The sequence below is a fragment of the Paroedura picta genome, chromosome 3, assembly GCF_049243985.1.
Source record: "Paroedura picta isolate Pp20150507F chromosome 3, Ppicta_v3.0, whole genome shotgun sequence".
Lineage (NCBI taxonomy): Eukaryota > Metazoa > Chordata > Lepidosauria > Squamata > Gekkonidae > Paroedura > Paroedura picta.
This window is the reverse complement of record NC_135371.1, coordinates 132,768,777-132,793,910: the sequence shown is the minus strand read 5'-3', so window position 1 is coordinate 132,793,910 and position 25,134 is coordinate 132,768,777. Positions and strand designations below refer to the sequence as shown.

General features: G+C 41.4%; 1 protein-coding gene across 4 annotated transcripts; it reads right to left on the bottom strand.

Moving 5' to 3' along the window:
• Positions 1–1,310: 1,310 nt before the first annotated feature.
• Positions 1,311–22,256, bottom strand: RSAD1 (radical S-adenosyl methionine domain containing 1). Of its 4 annotated transcripts, none has more exons than XM_077327937.1 (9): positions 22,020–22,256; positions 17,538–17,671; positions 16,862–17,066; positions 14,404–14,769; positions 13,068–13,131; positions 12,689–12,836; positions 11,499–11,553; positions 11,109–11,212; positions 1,311–3,905 (listed from the first exon to the last, which is right to left on the bottom strand). In XM_077327937.1, exons 1-9 carry the CDS (start codon positions 22,149–22,151, stop codon positions 3,833–3,835), a joined length of 1,281 nt encoding a protein of 426 aa, XP_077184052.1. In that variant the 5' UTR covers positions 22,152–22,256; the 3' UTR covers positions 1,311–3,832. The 4 variants fall into 4 exon arrangements, with proteins under 4 accessions (XP_077184052.1, XP_077184054.1, XP_077184053.1 ...); XM_077327939.1 differs by lacking the exon at positions 1,311–3,905 and adding an exon at positions 3,912–6,987 and having other exon boundaries at positions 22,020–22,255; XM_077327938.1 differs by lacking the exon at positions 1,311–3,905 and adding an exon at positions 7,008–8,672 and having other exon boundaries at positions 22,020–22,255.
• Between the last annotated feature and the right edge of the window lie 2,878 nt (positions 22,257–25,134).

Below are 25,134 nucleotides of genomic sequence, written 5' to 3'. Positions count from 1 at the left end.
AAAGGTAGGAGGAGTCAATGATTCTGCATGGGCTGCCATGTGCTTAATCTCACTCAGACTTGAGGCATAACTGCCTAGGGGGTGATATTTGCTTGCCTGCATTGTTTTGTATATTTTATTGGAATGAAAATAGCTTGCATGCACATTCTTTTGCTCTGTGAAGCATTTGCCAGTGGAGGGTTCACGTGCCATCCTCATCCTCACTATGCCTTTCAAACCACAAACAAAAACAGCTATTGCATCAGAAGACCATGATAGTCCTGCCCAGCAGGGTGGCAATTTTTGTGAGACAACAGTTAAATATAAAGATGAGCTGTCAGTTGCATTTGCCCCTTTAAAATTAATGGAACAACTTACTTGTGGCTTACCTAAACCCTGTTGGCTTTGGTGGAATTTGTGATTTATGGAGTCTGGGTTAGGCTGTTATGTAGAATTACATTCCAGTGAATCAATGCAATTCAATCAATATTTATGACTGGCATCTTCAACCTCTCAATTTCACCAAAAGGTGCAAAGTTGGTATATAATATTTTTGTAATTGAAATTTGGGTCTACTCCCAGATCTTATTTAGCTGTATGGTCTGAGTGTGCTTTTTGACTGAAGCGAGGCACTAGGTGATAAAAATCTCTCCTGTCACAAAAGCTGTCATCACCGACACAGGTTCCAAACTTGCTTTGGGAGGATGTGAGTAATAAATGTGTTCCTAGACTGCAGTGTCTTTCACAGAGGATATTTTTCTTCACTACACAATCCCACGGATATGCATACATTAGAATATATGTGCCCTTCTTTATGAATTTTATGCATTTTTAAAAATACCCCTGCTGAGGACTTATTTGCAAACCTATCTTTGATCCAGTTCAACTGATGAAATCAGAAAGGCACCCACAATTCATCTGCCATTCTGCAAAATGTGCAAAACAGAATAATTTGTGAAGGAATTTTTATAAAAGGAACAAGGGTAGCAAAAAAGAATTGTTCAAGAGAACTATTATAAAAAGGACAGGATTGTAGTTTGAATGTCTGAAAAAAGACAGTCCCCCTCCCAATTTGGATTATCTATTATTGGATGGAATATATTGTTTCATTCTTGTCTAATTTGTCATCCAGTTTTATTGTACGGTTATTTATTTGTATGGTGTTGGTCTTCATTGCATTGTTTCCTAATTTTGTAATGTGCTGCAATTCTCAACAGTAAAATGTATTTCTTACATTTCTACACCACCCTCCCTTGTGGCTCAGGATGGTTCACAGAGAACATGAAACCAATAAAACATATAACATGGTAACTAAATCAATCAACTACATCAATCAATAGTAACGTCCATAACACACAATATTTATTATTTGCTTATCAATTCAACCATAACCCTACCGATTGGTCAAATTGAGGCATGAGATACGTTCTTTTCTGCTAATTGCAGAAGGGTAGCCATGTGAGTCTGTTGTAGCAAAATAAAACAGAAGTCCATGGGCATCTCAAAGATTAACAGCATTTACTTCAACATGAATTTCTGCCAGACAGAGCTCACAAAACCAGGGGCTTTTCCACACATTGGGCATTGTAGAGTGAAGCCTAGTGTATTGCAAAGTGCGAGAAATAATTGCAACTAACTGGCACTCCACACTTCTTGAGCTGTCTCACATATTTCGGGCCACTTTTCCCACTTTAGTCTTGTCGCGCTTTGGCCTGCCTACCAGTGTCAATCAGTTCAGCCAGCCAATCCCTTCCCAGCATGGCTGATTGACAGATGAGCTTCGGGCGATGGCTTTTTGTTTTTAAATACTTATTCATTTAAATGCCTCTCCGTGTATTCATAGAGGCACAGACATTCACTGCCGAGGCGCATGTCTGCCTATTTGTTGCTCCAGGTGGTTCTCCATTTTTTAAAAGTATTTCCCATCCCCCAGAAGGAGAAGGAGGCGGGTGCAGGGGCGGGACATTGGAGCACTTCTTCATCTCCATACCTTTCTTTTGCTGGTAGCATGCTGGTTATATGCTGGGAGAAAGGGCTTTTAGTTTGGTGAATCCACTTTATTCGATTCCCCAACTAGCGCTTTAAGATGGCGGAGGTAGCAAGCAGTTTGCTGGCCAGACACGGGAGGTTGGTGACATCATGCGGAGCGGCCAAAATATAGCATCTTCACAAGGAAAGCATTTCACTATATTTATCACATGCAGAAAAACCCCAGAAGTTGGAAATGTTCACTATACCAGCCCAGAGACTTTTCTCCTAGGATGGCTTTTCCAAACCTGCTCCCCAAAGCTGACACTGTATGGCATGTGTTGATTCTGAATTTGTCTCTACCTCCTGAGTGGTTGGTCAGCAACCTAGCAGAGATTAAATCCCTACCTACATAAATGCTATGCAAATATGCCCTGTGTGTTGTCAAATGAGTAAGTTATGAATAGCAATTTATCGTGTCTAATGGGATAATAGCAGCAAGGTGTGAATAAATGCAGAACTTAACACATAGGATAATGCATTTTTTTCTTCCATTTGGTAGGCACAGTATACAGCCTCATGTGAGCTCTAGTGATATGGAAAGGCACATGAATCATTGTGTCTGCATATTTATCCCTTGCAAACCAGTTAGGGTTCATTGTGACTTGTGCTAGAAATATTCTCATAACCTTTGCACATATTTTTCATTTATCTATTTTGTTTTATTTTTTTATTGTAAACTGCCGTGAGTCTTTGAGAGTGGCAGTACATAAGTTAAAATATAAATACATGAATAAATATTCTTGTGCTGTCTGCTACCATTCTGACAACTTCCATCCCTTCCCACCCCCAATGCTTACTGGCTTTCTAATGTTTGTCACATTAATGCATGCATATCTTCTATCTTGTTCTGAAACCCTCTCTTTTTAGCATGGCTGTTCAGCTTTTACTGTGACCTTAGCAATGACATTCCCACTGATAATCACAGGATTTCATCCCAAAAAGAACCTCTTATCTCACCATTAGAATTTTTTTCACTACTTCATTTGCCTCCAGCTCAGCCCCACATTTTCTGTTTCAATTTCCTTTCCCCATATCTTCCATGTATCTCATATCTATCCACATAACAGCATAAACGTATAGGTTAGGGTCTATACCTACTTGTTCTATATTCAGCATTCAGCTGCTGTAGGCACCTAATGAATATTGTTCTTAATCACAGTAAAAAAAAATTGGTATATTGCTTTAAGAAGCATTGTATGTACGCAAGAGTGGATGGAAATCCTGTGTAAGAGGCAGCTACAATTAAAGGAGGTATAATTATTTTCCTGCTTTAAGTTTCATTCCTGCCCTAGCAGTTTATTCTTTCCTCCCAGGGTGACTGTAATAACTTTAATTGCTTTATTGATTTTAATCAGCCCTTCGATAGATGCCTGTTTGTCTCTTTCCCTGAATTTGCAAACAGCTGCAGTCTTACATGAAAGAGATTATACACATACAATATGGATATGCAGTTGCCCTGAAGTGAACGGGTTATGGAGGCCTTTGTACATGGTCAAGAACACTGTGGTTGATTCTGTAGTTCTACCTACATATCCATCCTAGAACAATATGGTAACCAGTTGCATTTCTTCCTTCTCTACCCAGAGAAAAGGAATGTCAAAGCAGAAATCCTGCCCCCTATTATTAGCTACAGGTTTCTTAATTAAAAACTTCCAATAAATATCTGCAATAGACTTTCAAAAGTATGACCATGGTAAATCCAAAGTTTCCCATCAACTTGCACTATTCTGCTTGCAAACTTCACGTTTTAATTATTGTATGGCTCAAAATTAAATACAAAGTTTCTACTGACTTCATTGCAGTCCAAACAAGAACAAGGAACCTATTTCATCAGCGTAAGCCTTGAGACAGAAGTAATGCAGAAGAGAGCTTGCAGAATGCTCTTCAGTTGTGGCCTATGGATCAAATAACACAATATGCTGAGAGAGTGGGGTTTATACCTCCTCAGTGTGTATTTGCTTTTAATAATGGGTTGACATGCCAATCTGAATTAGGGAGGGGGCTTAACCCTTTCCCTATGCACTGTGATAACACAAACACTGGCCCAGATGAGGTGCCTTTGTACATGCACTGATTTCATGTGCACATAACATAATTTCTTGGCAGCCTGAAAGAAGGGGACTATTAACTGAGAAATGGACATTTTCCATCAAATGCATTGATTTTGTCACCTTAAAAATAAGTTCTCTTAATGTCTTTATTTTACTGGTTGCTCTATGCATTTTATATTACATCGTATGAGTGTCATATTTAGACTTCTGAGGAAGACTCAGGGAGGTTTCAGGCTTAAGAAGCTCTAAGACTGTGCAGTACATAAGTTAACTTTTCAGCAATGTGTGTTTCACTTTAAAGTTTTTTTTTAAAACCTTGTGCAAAATAAAGGTTCACATATTTTTGTAAATTGTCTAGTTCACACAGACATTCAACCTATTCCAGTTAGGTTTTTTGATCTTGGTGACATTTCTCCCCTCCTTGTTCTTTGTTTAGACCATACACATGCCATAGGATAAATATAGATAAATAAACCTAGTTTTAAATCACCCCTGAAATATACTCTCTCTGAACCTGATATTTTGATGTGGCTTTTGAGAGGAGCAGCCATGTGTCTCATTAGCAGAGCTTGAAATTCCATCCTGTACAACTGGATCAGCCTGTTGAATTAATGTCAGGATATGTCATCTGAGGACAACTGGGCCCTGCCCAGATCAATATGCTCCATTCCATTTGGCTGCTTTGTTTCCCCTTCCTTCATACTCAGACTAGGAGAATGTTATAACATCATAGTGCATCTTTGACCTTCAGATCTCATATTCATTATAGCCATCTTTTAGTAGGTGGAAAAACTGAAGCCGACGCTGCCTAAATTCATAGACCAGAACAGGCAGTGGGCCAGTATGCAAAGTGAAACATTCCATATTCTTTATCTTCTAAGAACTAGAATTCTGCCTGTCTTGAACCTAAGTAAAGTTGGTGCTTTCCCCCCCCCCAACTGGGGGTCCACTGGAGCTCTGGAAGGAGTCCACAGCCTTGCCTTTCCTACTTTAATGAACTTGGCCAGAAGCTAAGGAACTGGCTCCCTCTGCCCAGAGGGCTCAGTGGGTGTAAAAATCAAAGGGAGGGGAGTCGGTTGTGCTGTGGTATGGGGGGTCTGGGCTGTCTTCTCAGCGCCTGCTCTTTTTTCCAGCCTATATGAGACAGAGCCACCGTTGTGGTAGTAGTGAAGGGGAGCAGGGGGTGAAAAGAAGTCAAAGGCTGTGGGTGATGATGTCACTTCTGGTAACATGTTACTTCCAAGGGGTGTGGCAGGAAGGCATGGCCAGCTGACATCACTTCTGGGGGGTCCTTGAAGCCTAAACATTTATTTCAGGGGCTCCTCCCTAGTTAAAAGGTTGAAAAAGGCTGCCTCAGGGTTTTGTTCTTCCTGTTTCAGGAGTGTTGCAGATTGTGTGCGACATCTTGCAGAACTGCAAATTTGTAGCGTTTACAATTTGCAAGCCTTCTGCTAAATTAAAGTTGTGCGGAATGGCCCTTACTCTTGGAACTACAAGGCTCCTGTTCCTTCTTGCTGAAATATGGCTACACTTCTGGAATTAATGCCATGGAAGTTTAGTTTCAGCTTCTCAGCACATTGATAGTGAAATCACTCTGGCCAATGACTTCAAGAGTCAGGGGGAGTGCAACACTGCTCATTTGCATGAACCTTTGGGTGGATTTTCATACAAATCAGTCATTGTATCCTTTTGAACGGTTTGCTAAGGAGGATCGTTAGGGACACTGCACTCCATTGGTTCCATTTCTATGCACTGGTTCCAGAAGATGGTATGGAGACAACTGCTTAAGCCCATGGTATCTGAAATATGGGATTCCACAGGATTCTTGTCACCTAGAGCAGCCATTCTCAACCTTTTTTTTTGGCAGTGGCCCTTTTAGGGGCTCTTCTCAGACTCCAGGCCCCCTGTAGTAGGCTGGCTGCTTGCACAATGAGCTAGGGTAAAAAAGGCCGAAGCTAAGAGTGAACAAGGCACCTTGTCTTATATATACATATGCGAGACAGATTTCTAGAACATTAAACCAAGAAAAGTGTGTGCTTTTTTCTTGAATGAATTAATCCGAGCACACACAAAGAAATTACATGATTTATTTTTCTTTCCCTGGACGAAGGTTGAACTTTCTAGCAATTAATGCATCATGCATGACAAAATGGGTATTTCACTGGTTCATTTACCAGGGGTTCCCCTAAAATCCTTTGGATCCTCTTCTCACATTTCTCAGTTTGTGGCCCACTTCAAATGTGACAGGACCCTCCAGGGGGGCATATGGCCCCCAATGAGAAAGGCTGACCTAGAAGAAACCACTGACAAAGGAGAATCAGGTATTTGGATTGAGGTATGATCTGTTTGTGAATGATGCCTGGCTCTTCAGTAGAGTAGGTGTGACAGAAGATGACTGGAACCAATTATGGAGGCAGTAATGAGCCAAGAAATTGAACTCTGCTCCAGATAAAACTCTGGTGCCATTTGTCAATAAGTGCAGATAATGGTTGCTTTGAGATCCAAGTCTATAGATAGAGGAACAGATCTTGCTTATAAATGCTTTTTTTACCAGTTTTGCATGGTTTACCAGTTGTAGTTCTTCCACAAGAAGCATGATCTGGGCCACAGTTATCAGTGCTCTGTTTATAGTCCAGTTGTATTAAAATGCATTCTGCATAGAGTTGTATATGAAGACAGGAAGCTTGATTCAAAACACAGTGGCAAGGCTGCTGCGAGTATATATTTCACCAGTTTAAAAAAAATCTTCACTAGCTGCCCATTTGCTTCTGGGCACAATACATGCTGTCGATTTATTGTGTATTTAATAATAAAGAGTGGCCCTCCCATGTGGATTTTAAAAAGTCTCTTAAGGTGCCTCCCACAGTAGGATATATGGTTCTACAAGCTTGCAGGCTTGTTTGTTTTTGCAGGAAAACATGAGAACCTAAGAAAGAATAGAGGTTCAGAATCGGTTTTATACCATTGTGGCTTTAGAATGTTCTCTACTTGTTGCGCCATATTTATTTATTTATTATTATATTTATATACCGCCCTCCCCGATGTCTCAGGAGTTACAATCACATTACAATTTTTACATTTCTCCCTAATTTTTATCTGATGCTATTTTAATTAGTTCTGGTTGTGTGTTTGTTTTTATATCACATATTACCTTGATTTTTTTCCAGCTTTGGATCATTTATCAGTTGTAGCCCTTCCTGAAAAGGCATGATTTGACCAGTTACCCAGACTAAAATAGTGTTTTAAGACAACCTCTTAATTAGAAGCTTGGATTTTGAAAAACATTTTGGCCTGATACCTAAAGGAAAGTGGAGAATGACAAAATGGATGGGGCCATTCTGGCCATCTAGTTCACCTCCTGCTCAATGCAGGATCAGCCTGAGCAACACAGGCAACAGGTGAACCTTAAGGGAAACAGCATTCCACAAACAAGGTACTGCAATCGAAAAACCCATCTCAACATTACTGAATTATTATTTGCATGTGATAATTGTCTTGTAGGTATTTATATGAAAAGGCTTAGTATAAATATTTTAAATATAATGTTAAGTCTATTGTATGTTACTTATTTTCAGAGTGTGTGTTTAATATCCAGATTTGTGTCTGAATGCTAAGGTTGGGCTCTGTAGCCCTTAAAACGATGGACCTGATTTGATAGCTAGTGCAAAATAAGTCAAGGAGGCAGGTGGTGTTCTCATTTGGAGTCAGCAAAGCATAGGTGTGGTCCTGGAGGTCTCCCAGGACAGAGATAATACTTGTTAACGGTCTGGCTGAACCCTTGATGAGCTTCCCAGGAAGGGAAACACAGTCATGGTTGCATTGACCAAATTAAACAAAATTGTTGTTGTTTGTTAGATGCGAAGTCGTGTCTGACCCATCGCGACCCCATGGACAATAATCCTCCAGACCTTCCTGTCCTCTAACATTCCCCGGAGTCCATTTAAGTTTGCACCTACTGCTTCAGTGACTCCATCCAGCCACCTCATTCTCTGTCATCCCCTTCTTCTTTTGCCCTCAATTGCTCCCAGCACTAGGCTCTTCTCCAGGGAGTCCTTCCTTCTCATGAGGTGGCCAAAGTATTTGAGTTTCATCTTCAGGATCTGGCCTTCTAAGGAGCAGTCAGGGCTGATCTCCTCTAGGACTGACCGGTTTGTTCGCCTTGCAGTCCAAGGGACTCGCAAGAGTCTTCTCCAGCACCAGAGTTCAAAAGTCTCGATTCTCTGACGCTCGGCCTTCCTTATGGTCCAACTTTCGCAGCCATACATTGCAACTGGGTGCAATGTATGGCTTTTTTTGTAAACAAAATACAAATAGTGCTTTGATGATCCTGTGACAAGGAAGGACAAGAAATGAGTTTAGGTAGAGTAGGTCAGGTAATTGAAGCTAAGGGATTTTCTTAGGTGAGGCAGGAAGGAAGGAACATTTAGAGGGTGATGAGATTAGTAATAATTCCTAGGTGCACCACTGACCTGCATATAAGCATTGTTCCTGGAGAGGGGAGAGAAATATTAGCATCAGAGTATTCCTGCAGGCTGAGAATGATATCACATGAGGAATCCAGGCAACTTCTGGAAAGCATGGCATCTGGTTCCAGAGTACACTTCTACCTTTCTGTGTGAGTGCAGACATAGTTGGTCAGTTCTTGGCAAAGCTTACAAGTGCCAACACAGTTCTGAAGCAATATAATAGTGAAGCACAGACAATGTTGATGAATAATTTTGATAGTCAAACTTTCCCTCAAAGCAGAGGGGGACTCTCAAAGCAAGGGGAGTTTACTCCCTCTGCAATTTGTCCTGTCAAACAGTATATACTGGTAAAACTAGAAAGTGCAGCCCTAATTTACACAATATATAACTTACACAAACATAGATCCCAGTCATCAGCCCTCCAAAGCTTGTGGGATGGTACAATGACTTGCATTTCTAGCATGATAGCTCTATTTTTTGCCAATCCTGTTTGGGATAACCAGCCATTATTTTGATTAGACAACATATCTGCTGGCTCATATCTGCTGAATCACTCTCTTTCTCCTTGCCGCCTAACCTATCTACCGGGAAAATTAAACTAGACAGATAAAGCATCAGAATGCCTACCAAAAAGGAAAGGTTTCCAACTGCTCCTGAATGTTAGAAATAATTATGTTCAGATTTGGATTATTTTCTGTACAGACCAATGGGCATAGGTCAGGTTGAATCTTAAATAGTAAAATTTGAACAGCATATCCCTAGTTATGAGAGTTATTCAGTAACATCCCTCTACTGAGTCAGAAGGTTCACATTCCTCCTGCTGGGATTCCAATGGTGATGGAATCTGGGCCAGCTTTCAGGAAGATGTTCCCCAACACAGCTTAATGACACATCATTCTATGACCTGTTTTTCAAGATACTAACAATGGGCCAAGTAATGCAAAGCCAGAAGATCAAATCTGACATCAGCTGTTATCAAGCTGATGTGCAATGCCACATTCATGGTCAAAAGCAAGCCCAAACCAGTTAGCAGGATGTCATGGAGCAAAAGCTACAATCTGATGCAAGTTAAAGGTTAGATTAAGATAACTGATAAATAGAGGAAGCCCAGAAAATAGGCTAGATCCAGTTCAAAATCAATATATGGTAGAAAGTAGAATAGATCAGGTTGCAACAACAAACTACGAGGTTGAAAATAAAGCAAATTCAGAAATGTAACAGGATATTGAAGGGCAAACTACTCCCTAAAAAGCTTTGCTGGCTTCCTGCTCTTGTGCAGGGATTCACTGAGGGCAAGGCACACTCAACCTCCAAGTTGTGCTCTGTAGCACTGACCCATAAGCATGTGAAGCGACTCTTTCTTTCTATACGCTTGTATGTGCGTACATTTGTATGTACATACATAGTTCTATTCCATATTGTGGATACCGTTTTCAAATCTGTTATTTTCATAGTAATTTCTTCCCACAAAAGGTACTTAATAATAGTAATAACCTTTATTTTTGAATCTTGCCCTACCTCAGGGTAGGTAACAACATAAGTTAAAACAATCTATTTCTTAAAAACCTGTTATAAATATTAAAACATCTATATATTTACATCTAATGGCAGAAAGTGAAGAGGAACTAAAGAGCCTGTTGATGTGGGTGAAGGAGGAGAGTGCAAAAGTTGGCTTGAAACTCAACATCAAGAAAACAAAGATCATGGCATCCAGCCCTCTCAATTCCTGGCAAATAGATGGGGAAGAAATGGAGATAGTGACAGATTTTATTTTCCTGGGCTCCAAGATCACTGCAGATGGGGACTGCAGCAAAGAAATTAAAAGACGCTTGCTCCTGGGGAGGAAAGCTATGGCAAATCTAGACAGCATCCTAAAAAGCAGACACATCACCCTGCCATTGTCCATGGGGTCGCGATGGGTCGGACACGACTTCGCACATAACAACAACAAATATTTACATCGCCTCATTTCAGTAAAACTAGGGGGGGTTCTTTATTAAGCACTACTAAAGGAGAAAATTTGTTAATGAAAACCAGTTCATATTTAATGTATTCACTATGTAAAGATGTTTCATGCTTCATGTATTCTCTGAACAAGGCATGATGGCCTCAGAAAACCAAACAATCTTACACCTCAGTACAAAAAGGCAAATGTTCTTTGACTCACACCAAATTCTTTATCCAATCATATGCAAGCGCTATTGGCTCACCAGCTTCAATTCATAATCAATATGTTTCTCTGAATTCAGTGTTACATTTGAAAAGCTTTCACGATTGAAAACAATGTCCAAGCACTCTTAACCCCACAATTCAGGGCAATTTCTTTTCCTTTTCCAGTTCACTGACAAGAATGTACCGGCTTCAGGTCCCACTTGACCTTTCTTCTCTTTCTGCCCAAGCCTGCTGAAGCTGGCTAAGAAGTGTCAGCAGCAGAGTATCCAGCACAGCCAGACCTTTCCAAGAACACCTGAGGCCCCTGCAGAAACCATTGATTCCCCCACCATATGCCATGGATTAGTCTTGCCCAAGGAACAACCACTATTCTTCCCCAAGACACAAGGACAATTGGGTGCCCCCTTACCTGTTGTCTAGAAACAGCAAGTCTTGCTTCTCCAACTCTTTCACTTCCTCTGAGTCTCCAAAAATGTTCCACAGACTGAAATTGGGGGAAAACTGATGCCAGTGCTGTAGGCACAAAATCCCATTGATTACATGGTGACTCTTGGTACTTTGAAAATTTGCAGCAGTCTAGCATTGTTCAGTCAATTTAACCATTTCATTTACTCATAGCACATAACTGACTGATACTGGGGTGGAGAAACAATAAGGAGAAGTCTAACTAAACATTACAGAGACTGAAGGATAAGATAACACTGGGCTGCTATTTTCAGCAGTAGCCCTGTAGCGAGCATTGGATTCAATTGTGTGTGTGGGGCGGGGGGTATAGAGATACTACCTACTAGAATGTTACCTGATGTGAAATTCCGACATCCATGCGAAGTCCAAGCATCAGAACCTCTTCTAATCTGTAAAGACAACACAGGGCAATTAAACATCCCAGCACTGTCCCCTATTGTGAGAACACACACTAATAAATCTGGCTTCATTTTTAAAAAGTGGCTTTCTTTTACAGGAAGACACAGACATCTGTTCCACATAATATATTTCTGGTAAGGCCTTGGAGAAGGAGTGTGTCTCATGTCTTAAGTGCCACTCAGGGTGGCTGTCATATCCCTGAGTGCATCCTCCTCCAACCATCTTACCTATTTGTCCAGTGGCCAGCCAATCACCTTCCGTCCTCCACCCCTGACCTTCCCCTCCTTCTTCCACTTCCCTCTGAGGCTTGGAGGCTGCAGATCCCTGCTGCATGAGAGCTGCCTCTGCCGGTGAGTTCAATAAAAGATGCCTTTCCAGGTCCTGGGGGGAGGCCATCTGCAAAGTTCTTCCACCCTACCCCCAATCTAGCGCCTGTTGTATTCCTGAATGCAATGGGCTTGACCCCTAGTTAATGATATTTCACAATAAAATCAGCGCATTTGGCATGTATTGTAGTGCATCATAATGTTCAAAGCATTTCATATGCATTTAGAGTAATCATTACAACAGCCAACCTTGCAAGGTAGCTTGGTATTATTTATTTATTTAAAGCATTTACGTGCTGCCTTTCAACACAACTTGGGGTTTCAAATATGGAGAATACTAAAACATTTTGAACATTAATCAAAAATCTTAAATACAAACGCTTTATATGCAATATATCTAAATTAAAAAAACTAAATACATAAAAACACACAAATAGGGAAGAGAGCTAATAAGTGTGAGTGAGAGAGTGCAAAACAAAAACGTCTTTTGCGTCAGAAGACAACTACAGAGGCAGACACAAGGAACTCCTGGGAAGTGAATTCCAAAGTTTCAGTTTCATTCCTGAGAAGGCCCTTTCTTGGGTTGCTACCATCTAACGTCAGATGGTGGGGGTACCTGAAGCAGCGGCTCTAACCAGAATGGTCTGAAAGTTTCCTATTGAGTTTATAGTGAAGCCAAAACTTTAAGTAAAGACTTTCCCAGATTATCCACTAACCTACTAGCTTTCAAAAACACCCTGGAAGTATATAGAAAGCATATGAGAAAGCAAAACTTGAAGCACTACCCTGTTATACTTACCTGTCTAGTTCGCTTAGTGCAGTCTGTTTCCGGGTCCCATGTCCAAAGGCCAGCACCTCCTTCATCCATACATCTGGTTCCAGGGTCTGTATCCTGGCCTCTCGCTGGATTTTAACATCTCCACATGGCACAAATCTCCCATGGGCTCCTAGGAGAGAGCCAATAATCACTGTGATTTATCCCTGATCTCTAGATAACATAGCATGAAAAACAACCATTGTATGGATACCCAGCAGTAGTTAATTGCTAAGAGATGGCCAAGCTCCTCCTTTATTATGAAGAATAGTTAATTCTTGCAAAGTACTTCAGGAAACCCAACCTAGAAGGCTGTTCTGAAAATGTAGCACTTGGTCCCTATTATCTCCCCATGCATACTTACCTGGTCCAATCCCAATATATTGACTGCCTTGCCAGTAGGACAGGTTATGGGCACTAAGTGCTCCCTGAAAGAGAAAAAAAAACCCATAAGAACAGAGGCAGTCTTCAGGAACATATTTTAAAGGATGTTGAGAAGCTCACTTGGTCCAAAACTGTTTCAAGCCAAGCCTTTTTCAGAGAGAAGCCTTCCCACCCATTCTTATATGAAAACCTAGTGTTGCTTGCCTCCTTACTTGTTCTGTCTTCTGCTACCAGCTATGCCTCCATGAAATGTGCTCACTTTTGATTTAACAGAGTATCCCCAGTGAGACAATATTGTTTACATGAGGGGTCCCTATCCTTTGTGAGATTGTGGGGACCTTTGCAATTCTGTCATAGTGTGGTGGGTGAAACTGCAACATGACTGCCATAGAAAGCAAAGCCAAACACACAGAGGAAGCCCGAGGGCAGGGGAGAACAGGGGTAAAAACCAAGTGAGGGACAATAATCACAGCTGCCACTGAAACAACAGTATTTTAATTTTCACTGACAATCCGATTTCCAGTGGCCAAATAGAAGCCCTGCTGGGCAAATCCCCGCTTGGCTTACTCACTTTCTAAGAACATTCAGTGAGCACCACATGACTGTTGGTATATGCAAGATCTGTAGTGTGCATAATTCAAAAGCATATGTAGAATGGCTAACAGTGGAATCCAATGTTAGACTATACTGATTGGTATAATGAGATACAAAGAAATAATTGAGTTATATGAAGTATGCGTAAATGTTGGAAATATGAACTCAGAGAGGGGAACATAGGTATACAGGAAAATATATGAGATATATTGTAACATATCAGCTTCATATTCATAGTTGTGTCAAGGAAACATGTAGTTTCCTTTTCTGTATTCTATTCCTTTTTTTTAATGAATGTAAAAAATTAATTCAAAGAAAGAATGTGCAACAGGGGACATTGGAGCAGAAGTGTATTTAGCATACTTAGATTAGGAACTTCCTGATATTTTTCAAATCAGTGTCCTGATTGGATCTTTGGAGACTTCCTGCTCCTTTAAGCACCCTTCCTCCCTACTTGGCTCCAAAACTATCTGAATGAACAGAAGAGGTAGAGACAACTCTCTCTCCTCTTTCTATACAAAGTTATTTCTCTTCACAATAAAACTGTTTTATTTTTTAAACAGCCTGGTGCTTAGCCTTTCTCGTGCATATTTAAAACTCTGTCAACAGAAAACTCAGCTTTACATACATCTCTTCCCCCCCCCCCCATTTTAGTGTTAGTTACTACTCAATTATAGATTATTCCTGTTTACTTAGGCTACATAGGACAGGAAAATACTTACATTCCGAGCAAAATTGGAGACCTCATACTGACGAAAACCTGTATCTCGCAGAATGTTTCGTGCACACTCATACATCTCTGCTACTACGTCCACATCTGGCATGGTCAGGTGACCCTGATGTACTTGTTTGAAGAGAGAGGTACCCCTTTCCAGGGTTAGTTGGTAGAGAGAGACATGGTCATCACACATGGGGAGCAACTTCTGCAAACTCTGGACCCATGAAGTAACTGTCTGACCAGGGAGACCGAAGATGAGGTCAACAGACGTATGGCCTGGAAAGAGTCTCTTGGCTTCTTCTAAAGTTCTCAAGGCCTCAAACGCTGTGTGGTTCCTTCCAAGGAGCTTCAGGTCTGCATCCTTATGGGACTATGTGGGGGGAGGGAGGAGAATATATGGATCTCTTTTAAGGGGAATAAGAGTAGTCTTGGGGAAGAGTTCTGGGGAAAGACATAAATTGGGGATAGGATCTATGGACTCGCCAAAAGAGTAGCCTGCATCCAGCGATCACTTGCAAAAATTTGAGGGCACTGAAGGCACTGAAAAACATCCAGAGATGATACTAGGCACAAAGGAACAGGGCTGCATAGTCTGGAGATGAGCATTGCATGGGTGCTGGTAATCTTTTAAATTCACAAGTCCCAGTCTGCATAGGGCTTGAGATGTCAGAACCAGCACTCTGAGCTCATATGTGTTCCTCTCCATATATAACATGGCCTGCATCCTGCCATCCACAAAGCAAACTCTGAAGCCAGGCTCCTTAGGATGGAGGAGGTATGATACCATCCAATGAGTGTGAAAATCAGCTCTGTATTTGTGTAACACAGAAAGAAATACGAGGTGTATTTATTTTCCAATTTTATCAGCAAGTTTGTAGTCCGCATAACTTTAAAGGAAAGTCTGAAATGTGTGGGTATTGTCTGCTGTATGATTGAGAAACAACAATGGGTTAATACTGACAGGGCTTCAGAACCATGTACACAATCTGCTTTCTTATCAACTCCCTTTGTTTCATGGCTTCCTTTCTTGTCAAATTTAGATTTTAATGCTAAACCAAAAAAGGAACAAAACCCAACCTTAACAGGTAGGAACTCAAAAGTTGAGCTGAACAATAAAAATAATGTAAAACTTGTTAGTTGTTTATTATGGTGCACAATTAAAAACAGAATAAAAACTTCTTAAAAACTATACCGAACTAACAGTACATAGAACCAAGGACCAAATGCTTTTCGACCCTTCCTGGTCTTCCTCAGTGGTCAAGATTATGATAATACACTCTATATAGAAATATACCTATATAGAACTCTCTATAATGTATTGCTCAATGTTTGAGTGGGATCTGTAATGTGTAAATTTTATCCTTTTTGGAGACAAATTCCTATGTTATGTTATGTCCCTAAAGTCACCACTCTTCGCTATCATTAAGTTCAGTACTCAGAGTGTAATCTCATGTGCGTCAGAAAAAGCACATGAGATTACACTCTGAGTACTGAACTTAATGATAGCGAAGAGTGGTGACTTTATGGACATGTTGTTGTTGTTATGTGCGAAGTCGTGTCCGACCCATCGCGACCCCATGGACAATGATCCTCTAGGCCTTCCTGTCCTCTACCATTCCCCGGAGTCCATTCAAGTTTGCACCTACTGCTTCAGTGACTCCATCCAGCCACCTCATTCTCTGTCGTCCCCTTCTTCTTTTGCCCTCGATCGCTCCCAGCATTAGGCTCTTCTCCAGGGAGTCCTTCCTTCTCATGAGGTGGCCAAAGTATTTGAGTTTATTGACATAACATAGGAATTTGTCTCCAAAAAGGATAACATTTACACATTGAGCTATACATTATAGAGAGTTCTATATAGGTATATTTCTATATAGAGTGTATTATCATAATCTTGACCACTGAGGAAGACCCGGAAGGGTCGAAATGCGTTTGGTCCTTGGTTCTATGTGCTGTTAGTTTGGTATAGTTTTTAAGAAGTTTTTATTCTGTTTTTAATTGTGCACCATAATAAACAACTAACAAGTTTTACATTATTTTTATTGTTCAGCTCAACTTTTAAATTTAGATTTTAAAACATGATGGGTATAGCATAATTACAGATACAACAGGGAGGAATCATCCCACATTTGGGGATAGTTTTGCCTTCACCAGCAGTATGAAATCTGCCTTTTTGCACAAGTTATTCTGAGGTATTTGTCCTATAAGTAGTATGTTATACTATATACCAGTTTTCTGCTTGTATACTTCAGATTATGCGGTGATGATGATTGCTGAAGTGATACAGGAGTTGTGGAACTAGATGACATTTTGGTCTCCTTCAGCTTGACAGTTCTATGTAATAAAATTCACTGCAATTTGCATAAAAGAATTTAAGCATGTCAGACTTTCTTCAACACAGAATTTTAATTTTATTGGCACATATTAATACAGTTGTGAAACCAATGCTCTTGTTGTTTCCTCACCTGTACTCCAATGGAAAGGCGATTGATGCCAGCTTTCTGGAACTCGGCAAGGCGTGAAGCATCAGCTGAAGTCGGGTTGGCTTCCAATGTGATCTCTGTACCTTCTGCCAAATGGGCACATTGAGAGATGGTGTCCAGGATATCACCAACTGTAAGTGGGCTGGCCATGCTTGGTGTTCCCCCACCAAAAAATACTGACGTAATTCTGCAGAAGGGAAGGGAAGGGGCAGGGAGACACATGAGGAAACCAGTGTGGAGCCATTGAGGCTCTGCCAGGTTTGCCACAGAGAGCAAAGCTGTTGCAATGAAATTCCTCTGACTCCTAAAGGATGAAAAGTATCACTACAATTAAGTAGTCCAATGGAGTAGCTGCTTAAAATCTCTTAAAGCAAAATAACGACTCCAGTGGCACCTCAAAGATTTACAAAATGTATTTCAGCATAACCTTTCATGACTTAGATGAAGTAAGCACTGACTCACAAAAGCTTACATGAGAAAATACTTTGAAACTGTTTAGCTTTAGAATGAAATTTGTCAGCTCCATTCCTCAAAGTTCTGACACAATAACTGCCAAATGCTTAGCTATGAAACACCATTTACCATTCTTTCCCATCCCTTCCAATTCTTGTGAATCCTAACTTATAAAACTGCCTTTACCCCTTTGCATTGTACCTACCTCTGGACTTGACTGAGCTGAATCAAGGTTCTGGCCTCCTGAACAAGGCAGTCTCTCATCCTTGACTCATCAAGATTACGGGGAATATACTTGTTGAAGTTGCAGTAGCTACAGCGTTTTTCACAATAAGGCCACTAGAAAATAAAGGGAAAAAACAGTTACAATTTTACTTAAAGACCAAAAATCTTCTTCCAGTGTTTGCACCAAGCTGCAAAGGCTAACAAACACCCCAGCTATCAAAAGACAGAAGACAGTGCAGAATATTTAGATCTGTATCTTATTCTACCTCATAATCTCATGGTACTTAGCTTGTTTCGAGCTGAATATTCGAAATGCAAGGCATATTATATTACACTATGAACCTTTCCCCAAGCCGCAAAATAAAGGTGACTCTAACAAGGCAGGGAGAACAATACAATTGAGTCCATTGGGAGAAAGGCAAGGTATGAATGAACTAAGTAAATAAGATGCTACATCTTTAGTTTAGCTTAAATATGTGCGGCTGTCCACAGTTCTGAACATGCCTTAAAATACACCATGTGTTCCCTCACTGTATGATTTGGTCCCTATATGACATAGTTAACGGACACTTCTATTTATTTTTCAAAAATATAGTAGGTCATGAGGTAATACTTCACAAATTTACAACCAGAAAATAATGTTCAGGCACAACCCCCAAATGAAATATCCACAAGGAAGGTGTGAGACATGATGGAAACACTGTATGAGGCAAGCTGGTTTCATATACTTCCTTTGACTATGATCCAGGATATTTTCATTCTTATAAATAAATCCAGTACAAAGCTTGGAGGGGTTCTGGCCATTAACTGGATTTGGGGAGCATCATAATACCATTATGCCATTCCAAGGCGGTCCATTCCAGGTCAGCACAAGTGGTTTCTAATGGCTACACAGATAATGAAGTTAATCTACATACCCCAAATATCACAAACTGAAATCACATGCTACAGATTGCCGTGTGTGGAGGAGGAGGCAACACATCTTTGAGAGCTCCGTCATGCAGAAAAAAACAAAACAAAAGCTCTTTGAACATGGAAAACAAATGCATTTAGGAATAAACTAGGCCAAATTCCTTCCTTTTGACCTGGTTTCTATGAGATTTTTGTTTATACATAAGGACCGTTTAAAGGAGCAATTTCTTACCTTCAGTCTGAAATTTTACAACTAAGGCTGTACCAAGTAATATTATGAAAATGTAGCTTGACTCTTCACAAAACAAAGAGAGACATCCCAAAATGGAAGAGTTGAAAAAAGTTTTGACCGTTGACCATTAAGTATGAGAGGCTAGTATTCAGGATCAAGAATAAAACGTTGACTTATGATGCCATCTGGAGTTTATTCAAAGAAATTTCTCAGGCATCAGGGGACTAGTAATCTTTTGAAGATGCCTGAAATTGGGCCAGTCTTTACTACTTTAGGCTCCCACATAACAGGACTGCTGAGGGCCCTGGACAAAGATTCCACACACCCCACCCTGATCCAAATCAAATATCTCAACAAAACAAATCAATTGACTGGCTTTTAACATCAATCTATAATAATAAATGAATGAGAAAGGCCCAAAATGAAAGGAACTGCTGTTTGCAATTGGATCTAAGCTTGTGTAGTAGTTAGATCCAGGTTCAAATCTGCCCTTTGCCCTGAAAGCTAGCTGGATGACTTTGGGTCTGTCACACACTCTCAGCCTAACTCACTTCTCAGGGTTGTTGTGAGGATAAAGTGAAGGAAAGAAGAAGGATATGTGCCAATTTGGGCCTCTCTTGAGGAGAAAGGCAGGATATAAATAAAGTAAATAAGTTCTAAGTTTTGTTCCACATTTGTTAATACTGGGGGAGATTAATAGTTATTATCATGCATGTAAAAGGAAGAGAGAGCATCTTTTTGCTACTTCAATAGATTATGAGAAAATAGTAACCCTCTGCTTAAAAAATTAACAGAGATTTGCTGCTATACTACCATTAAATACTAAGTTGGCCACCAAGATAGATGTTGAGACTGAGGGAGGTGGGGGGTAGAAAAATTAGAAGTGTGGATAGACAGTAGATTAAAAGGAAGACAGCAAAACAAAAGAGAAGTGTGAGAAAGATTTAGAGAAATGTGAGACAACAAAGGGGTTTATTTATTTATTTTGCTACCACACACCAACAGGGCTCTCCTTTTGCAAAAACCAGCTGTGCAGGAGCAGGGTGGAATTAAAATAAGTCTTTATTACAGTTGTTGAAGTTATATATAAACAGAATCATAAGAGACCAAAAGAGTATAGTCATTTAATGTAGTACAATTAAAACAAACCTTAAAAAACCCTTAAAACTATATTACTTTAAAGCATTGGATTTTTATGGTGGCGGCGCAAAACTTAGCCAACTGAATTGTTACTTGGGGAGTCTCATCGCTTAGGAGGGTCTTATGCCAATTAAAGGCAGAGGAAAACCACAGCCTGATGAAAATAATGACCTTTTTAGGAGGCTGCATCCTGGCATTGACTGTAGCTTGAATTAAGTACATGAATGTTAAGGGAAAGTATTAATGTATAGGCCCAATAATACTGTTAGTCAAATTTAAAATTAATAAATATTAATTGATGCACTAAAACATGAATGTATTTATTTCCCATTAAATTAAAAACAAATATTGGTCCTCTCACAATAGCTTCAATTATTATTTATAATGTACAATGACAACTGAAAAATGACAGGTTTTGACCCTGGCCAGCCACATTTCTGTCCAACTGGCCTCCTTCAGTGGGCAAACATTACAGCATAACACAGACTGAGCAAGATTATTTTTTTTCCCGAAGGAGAAATAGATTTTAAAAAATAGAAATGGTAAGCTGGAAAACATTGGTCAAAAAAAGATATATGTTGTAAGTTATTTGCTAGTAATAATTATTGTCTATGTCTTATTTGTTTACAGACAATGAGGCCCGCTGTTACTGGAGATGTCAGGAGGGCTTACAACAGTCACATTACTTAATTTGCCTATGGGTCCTATGGAAAGATTGAAAATATGTCATGGGTAAGTCCACAAAACAGCTGGTATATGTAGGGACATCACCACCTACAAAATTATCACTATTGGGTCTGGAGACAATCACAAAAAGTTTTAGGGTCCCAAGGCAAGAATTCTTATGATTAGAGTTGCCAGCTCTTGGTTAGGTAATACCTGGAGACTTTGGGTGTGGAGCTGGGAGTGGGTGGGATTTAGATAGGGAGGGGCCTCAGTGGAGTATAATGCAATGGAGCCCACCCTCCAAAGCAGCCAATGATAGGTTTGTATATACCGTAACAGAAGAAGAAGAACCTATCCCGGGCTATATTAAAGAATTTAACAATAAATACAAATAAACGTTTCTTATCTCTTCTTATATTTTTATGTGTATAAGCACAACCAGAACGGCCTCTAGATTACACCGTTTTCAATTTTGTTTTCCTCAGTGGTTGTCCTTCTTTAAATTATATTATATATATGTGGCCTTTGGCTCTCAGGTTTGGGGAGGTCTGTTCAAAAGACTCATCCCCCAACCTTTTTATCACCGGGAATCACTCAATGCTTGACAACTACTGAGGCCAGGTGGGGGGGGGGTAGTTTACTCCTCTACTCTCAACCACTGCCCTAACGCTCTCTGATCGTTATGATAATGTTTAAACATCCCTTCAAAATAAGATACAGACACGCCACATTTTATTTTCATGGAAATTTTAACTCATGACAATGAGAAATCAATGGGAACCCTGAGCTTGTTTCTCTGCAAAGACCTCAACCCAGTCGCAGATTCAGCCTTACCCCTCTGGGTTCTTGTAAAAATAAACTGGAGAATAATGTAAGGCCATTTTGGAAACAGAATATTGGGAAAGAAAATATAAGGAGTACTAGTGTGATGTGCTACCAAATGTTTGCACTTAAATGTTTTTCACATCCAACTTGATCATACTTTTCAGCATGTGTCACACAACTCCCCTGCTGTTATCTTCTTGATGCATTTCCCTTCACAGCGGGCCTAGAAGATGGGGAGCACAGCCCATCTTCTTATATCATGAAATGCTTTGTCTCATTTTCAGTTTCAGAACAAAGGACTTTAAAATGGTTTAAAACACGGGCCTTTCAGAAATTCGCCTAAGCTTGATATTTACAATGAGTCCCTAGGCTAGGCCAGGGGTGGCCAAACTGGGGCCCCTCCACATGTCCATGAACTACAATTACCATGAGTCCCTGCCAGCACCATGGTAAGTGAAGTTCATGGTCCTCTGAAGAGCCCCAGTTTGGCCATCCCTGCCCTAAACCTTCTCTCGGGATTGCAGATTAAACTCCGATGTTTTACTTCCGGGTAAAGACAACACGAAATTGCCCGGTCCCACGATCGACGATAGGCCGCCAAACGCCTGCGCAACAGTTCAAACGGCGCAAAAGCGGACAAGCGGCTTCCCGGGGCGCCTTCCCTTGCGGAAGACGTTGGGCACTTACGTGAACGTAGAGGGCGGCCTCTCGCTCTTCCGGCGCTCGCCGGTTGCGGCCGGTCAGGCTTCGTGTGGCGGGAGGCTGCGCTCGGCGCTGCGCCGCCTGGATTGCGGCCCGCAGTTTCTGCAGCCCGCCCATCCTGCCTCGTGCCCAGCTCCGCTGAGGGACGCTTCCTCCGCCGCGCCCGCGCAGCCCCACATCCGCCCTTGGCCGGGAAAGGGGAGGGAAGCGGGGGAGAAAAGCAGGCAGGGATTGAAGCGAGCGGCGTCCGCAGGTTTCGCGGGGGGAAGGCAGCGCGAGATCTAGTAACAAAAGTGCGGCAGTCTGCATTCTTTTACTTTAAAAAACATGCAGTTGATGGGGGCCGCTTTGTGGGCTAGTCTAGCCGAAAAACAGGTCATAAATACATTCAGTATTAACGAGAAGAACAACTCATATTTAAAAATTGGATGTTTACATCTTACACGTGAGCCAAAAGTTGGCTCTCAAAATAAGCTGGTATCATTTTAAAAGGCTTGTACAACACTAAATAAACCTGGCCTGGATATCAGATTTTGAAAGGTAAACAGGGTCAGCCCTAGTTAGGACTTTGAATGGGATACCACCCAGGAAGACCAGAATTGCTACCTGAGTAGACCAGTGTCAAACCACTTCTGTCTCCAGCTCAGGGAATGTTGGGCCAGGGTCTGTTCCCTCTGCTGGTCTCAGGAAAGATAATTGGAATATTCTCAGGCATATTTAGGTGTCAATAAGGCTGGGAAAAAAGCGGTTGCACTTAACTATCTTCATCAACGTCTCAACAAAAATAAGAGTCCAATAGCACTTTGGTCTTAAAGGTGCCATTGGACTCTATTTTTGTTGTGCTACTTCAGACCAACTCAGCTACCCACTTGAATTCATCAATGTCTTTATGCAGACACATACTGGGGACTGTGCTTGAGGAGATCTCTATAACTAAAAATGCTCCAGCAGGGGGCGTCTGTCCAGCAGTTGTGCCTGTGCTGAGTTTCTTGCTGACCATTCATGGGTCCCCTGGGCAGAATGTCCCCACCTCTCTCAGTTCAAATGTCAGCCGCAGCAACATAACAGCAGCAGAGATAAAAAAACTGTCAACCAAAATAATCATAATTGACACACAAGACAACACAGAAATTAATGGTACTGTGCTTATTTTATTATTACTTACTCATTTGTTTTGAAAATTGTATTATTTAATAACTAAACCAATAACCATAAGAGAAAACCAGAGTTAATACTTGTTGAACCTGTAACAGGAGAGCAGTAGGGCTAGAGGGAGGGAATGTGTGCCTACACATAGGTTGAACAATATTACAGGTAAATGCAATCCTGTTTTCATCATACGTCTGAGTGCAGCCCCACTTTGGGGACATAGGAAGCTACACCAATGGAGATGGGTGCTCTCTGTGGAAAGCAGACTGAATAGCTGTACCCAAAATAGTGTCTCAGAGACAAAACAACTGCATAGTGTTTGGCAAAAGTGATTTTTTGTTTCCAAGTGGTAACTCAACATACCTCTTTAGTTTGGTGCCAGTTTGGTGTAGTGGTTAGGAGTGCGGACTTCTAATCTGGCGAGCCGGGTTCGATTCTGCGCTCCCCCACATGCATCCAGCTGGGTGACCTTGGGCTCGCCACGGCACTGATAAAATTGTTCTGACCGAGCAGTGATATCAGGGCTCTCTCAGCCTCACCTACCCCACAGGGTGTCTGTTGTGGGGAGAGGAATGTGAAGGCGACTGTAAGCCGCTTTGAGCCTCCTTCGGGCAGGGAAAAGCGGCATATAAGAACCAACTCTTCTTCTTCTTCTTCTTTAATGGGAATATGTAGGACAAATGCCACAGAGGTACCTTGAGCTCTAGTCAAATGCACATGTACATTCAACGGGCAAGATATGCCCACCAATTTGTATGCCATATGGACTGTGACCACCCATCTAGAAATCATCTGGAAAGATGCAGCTCTATCCTTCTGAGGGCCCCAGTAACAGAAAAATAGTGAGGAAGACCTCCTAAACTCCAGTGTTCTATGTAAAAAATAAAGGGGAGCTCTTTTGATGTTCAATTTGTGAAACTGCTTATTTGTCTCTGATTCAGGGCAGGGAAAAATACTGAAAGAATTATATCCTGTGAATTATATCTTGAGAGGATGATGCCACCTTGGGGAGAAACTCCAAACCAGGGTGCAATACCACAAGGGGAAAATTGCAAAAAGGTTTCACCCTCAGGGCTGCTAATTTACTTACCCTTCTTGCTGAAGTGATGGCCATTAGAAAGGCAACCTTCATTATTATTATTATTATTATTATTATTATTATTATTATTATTATTATTAGGTTTATTTCCCGCCTCTCCCGATAGGCTCGAGGCGGGTCACAACAACTAATCCCATTAAAATTCCCATTAAAACATCAATCTACTAACATAGCGGCTAAAAATCCCATCCCTCCCCCAATTATTAAGAGGTGAAGAGGAAAGGATAGGGGAGTAGCATACACTCCAACTCCTGGGGGGGGGGGAGCGATGTCCCTGATTCGCTGACCCCAGCCTCAACCATAGACCTGGTGGAAGAGCTCCGTTTTAAAGGCCCTGCGGAAAGCTGACAAATCCCGCAGGGCCCGCAGATCATCCGGGAGCTCATTCCACCAGGTAGGGGCCAGGACTGAAAAAGCCCTGGCCCTGGTCGAGGCTAGGCACGCTTCCTTTGGGCCAGGGACGACCAACAGGTTCTCACCCGCAGAACGTAAGGCCCTGCGGGGGGCGTAGAGCGGTAGGCGGTCCCTCAGGTATGTGGGTCCCAACCCGCGTATGGCCTTGAAGGTTAAAACCAAAACCTTGAACCGGATCTGGGCAGCAATTGGCAGCCAATGCAGCTGCCTCAGCACTGGCTGGATGTGGGCCCTCCAAGATGTTCCAGTGAGGACCCTGGCAGCTGCATTTTGTACCAGCTGTAGTTTCCAGATCAGGGAAAGGCCTGCGTAGAGCGAGTTACAGAAATCTATTCTGGAGGTGACTGTCGCGTGGATCACTGTGACCAAGTGGTCAGGGGACAGGTAGGGCGCTAGTAGCCGGGCCTGGCGAAGGTAGAAAAACGCCTGGCCCGCTAC

Bases quoted from the DNA above. Each gene is read 5' to 3' on its own strand.
- RSAD1 (XM_077327936.1), bottom strand. From the start codon at position 22,151: ATGGGCGGGCTGCAGAAACTGCGGGCCGCAATCCAGGCGGCGCAGCGC. The intron at 17,067-17,537 runs GTAGGTACAATG...TCCCTTCTGCAG, and splicing joins CAGCTCAGTCAAGTCCAGAG to AATTACGTCAGTATTTTTTG. The intron at 14,770-16,861 runs GTGAGGAAACAA...CCCCCCACATAG, and splicing joins GCCTTTCCATTGGAGTACAG to TCCCATAAGGATGCAGACCT.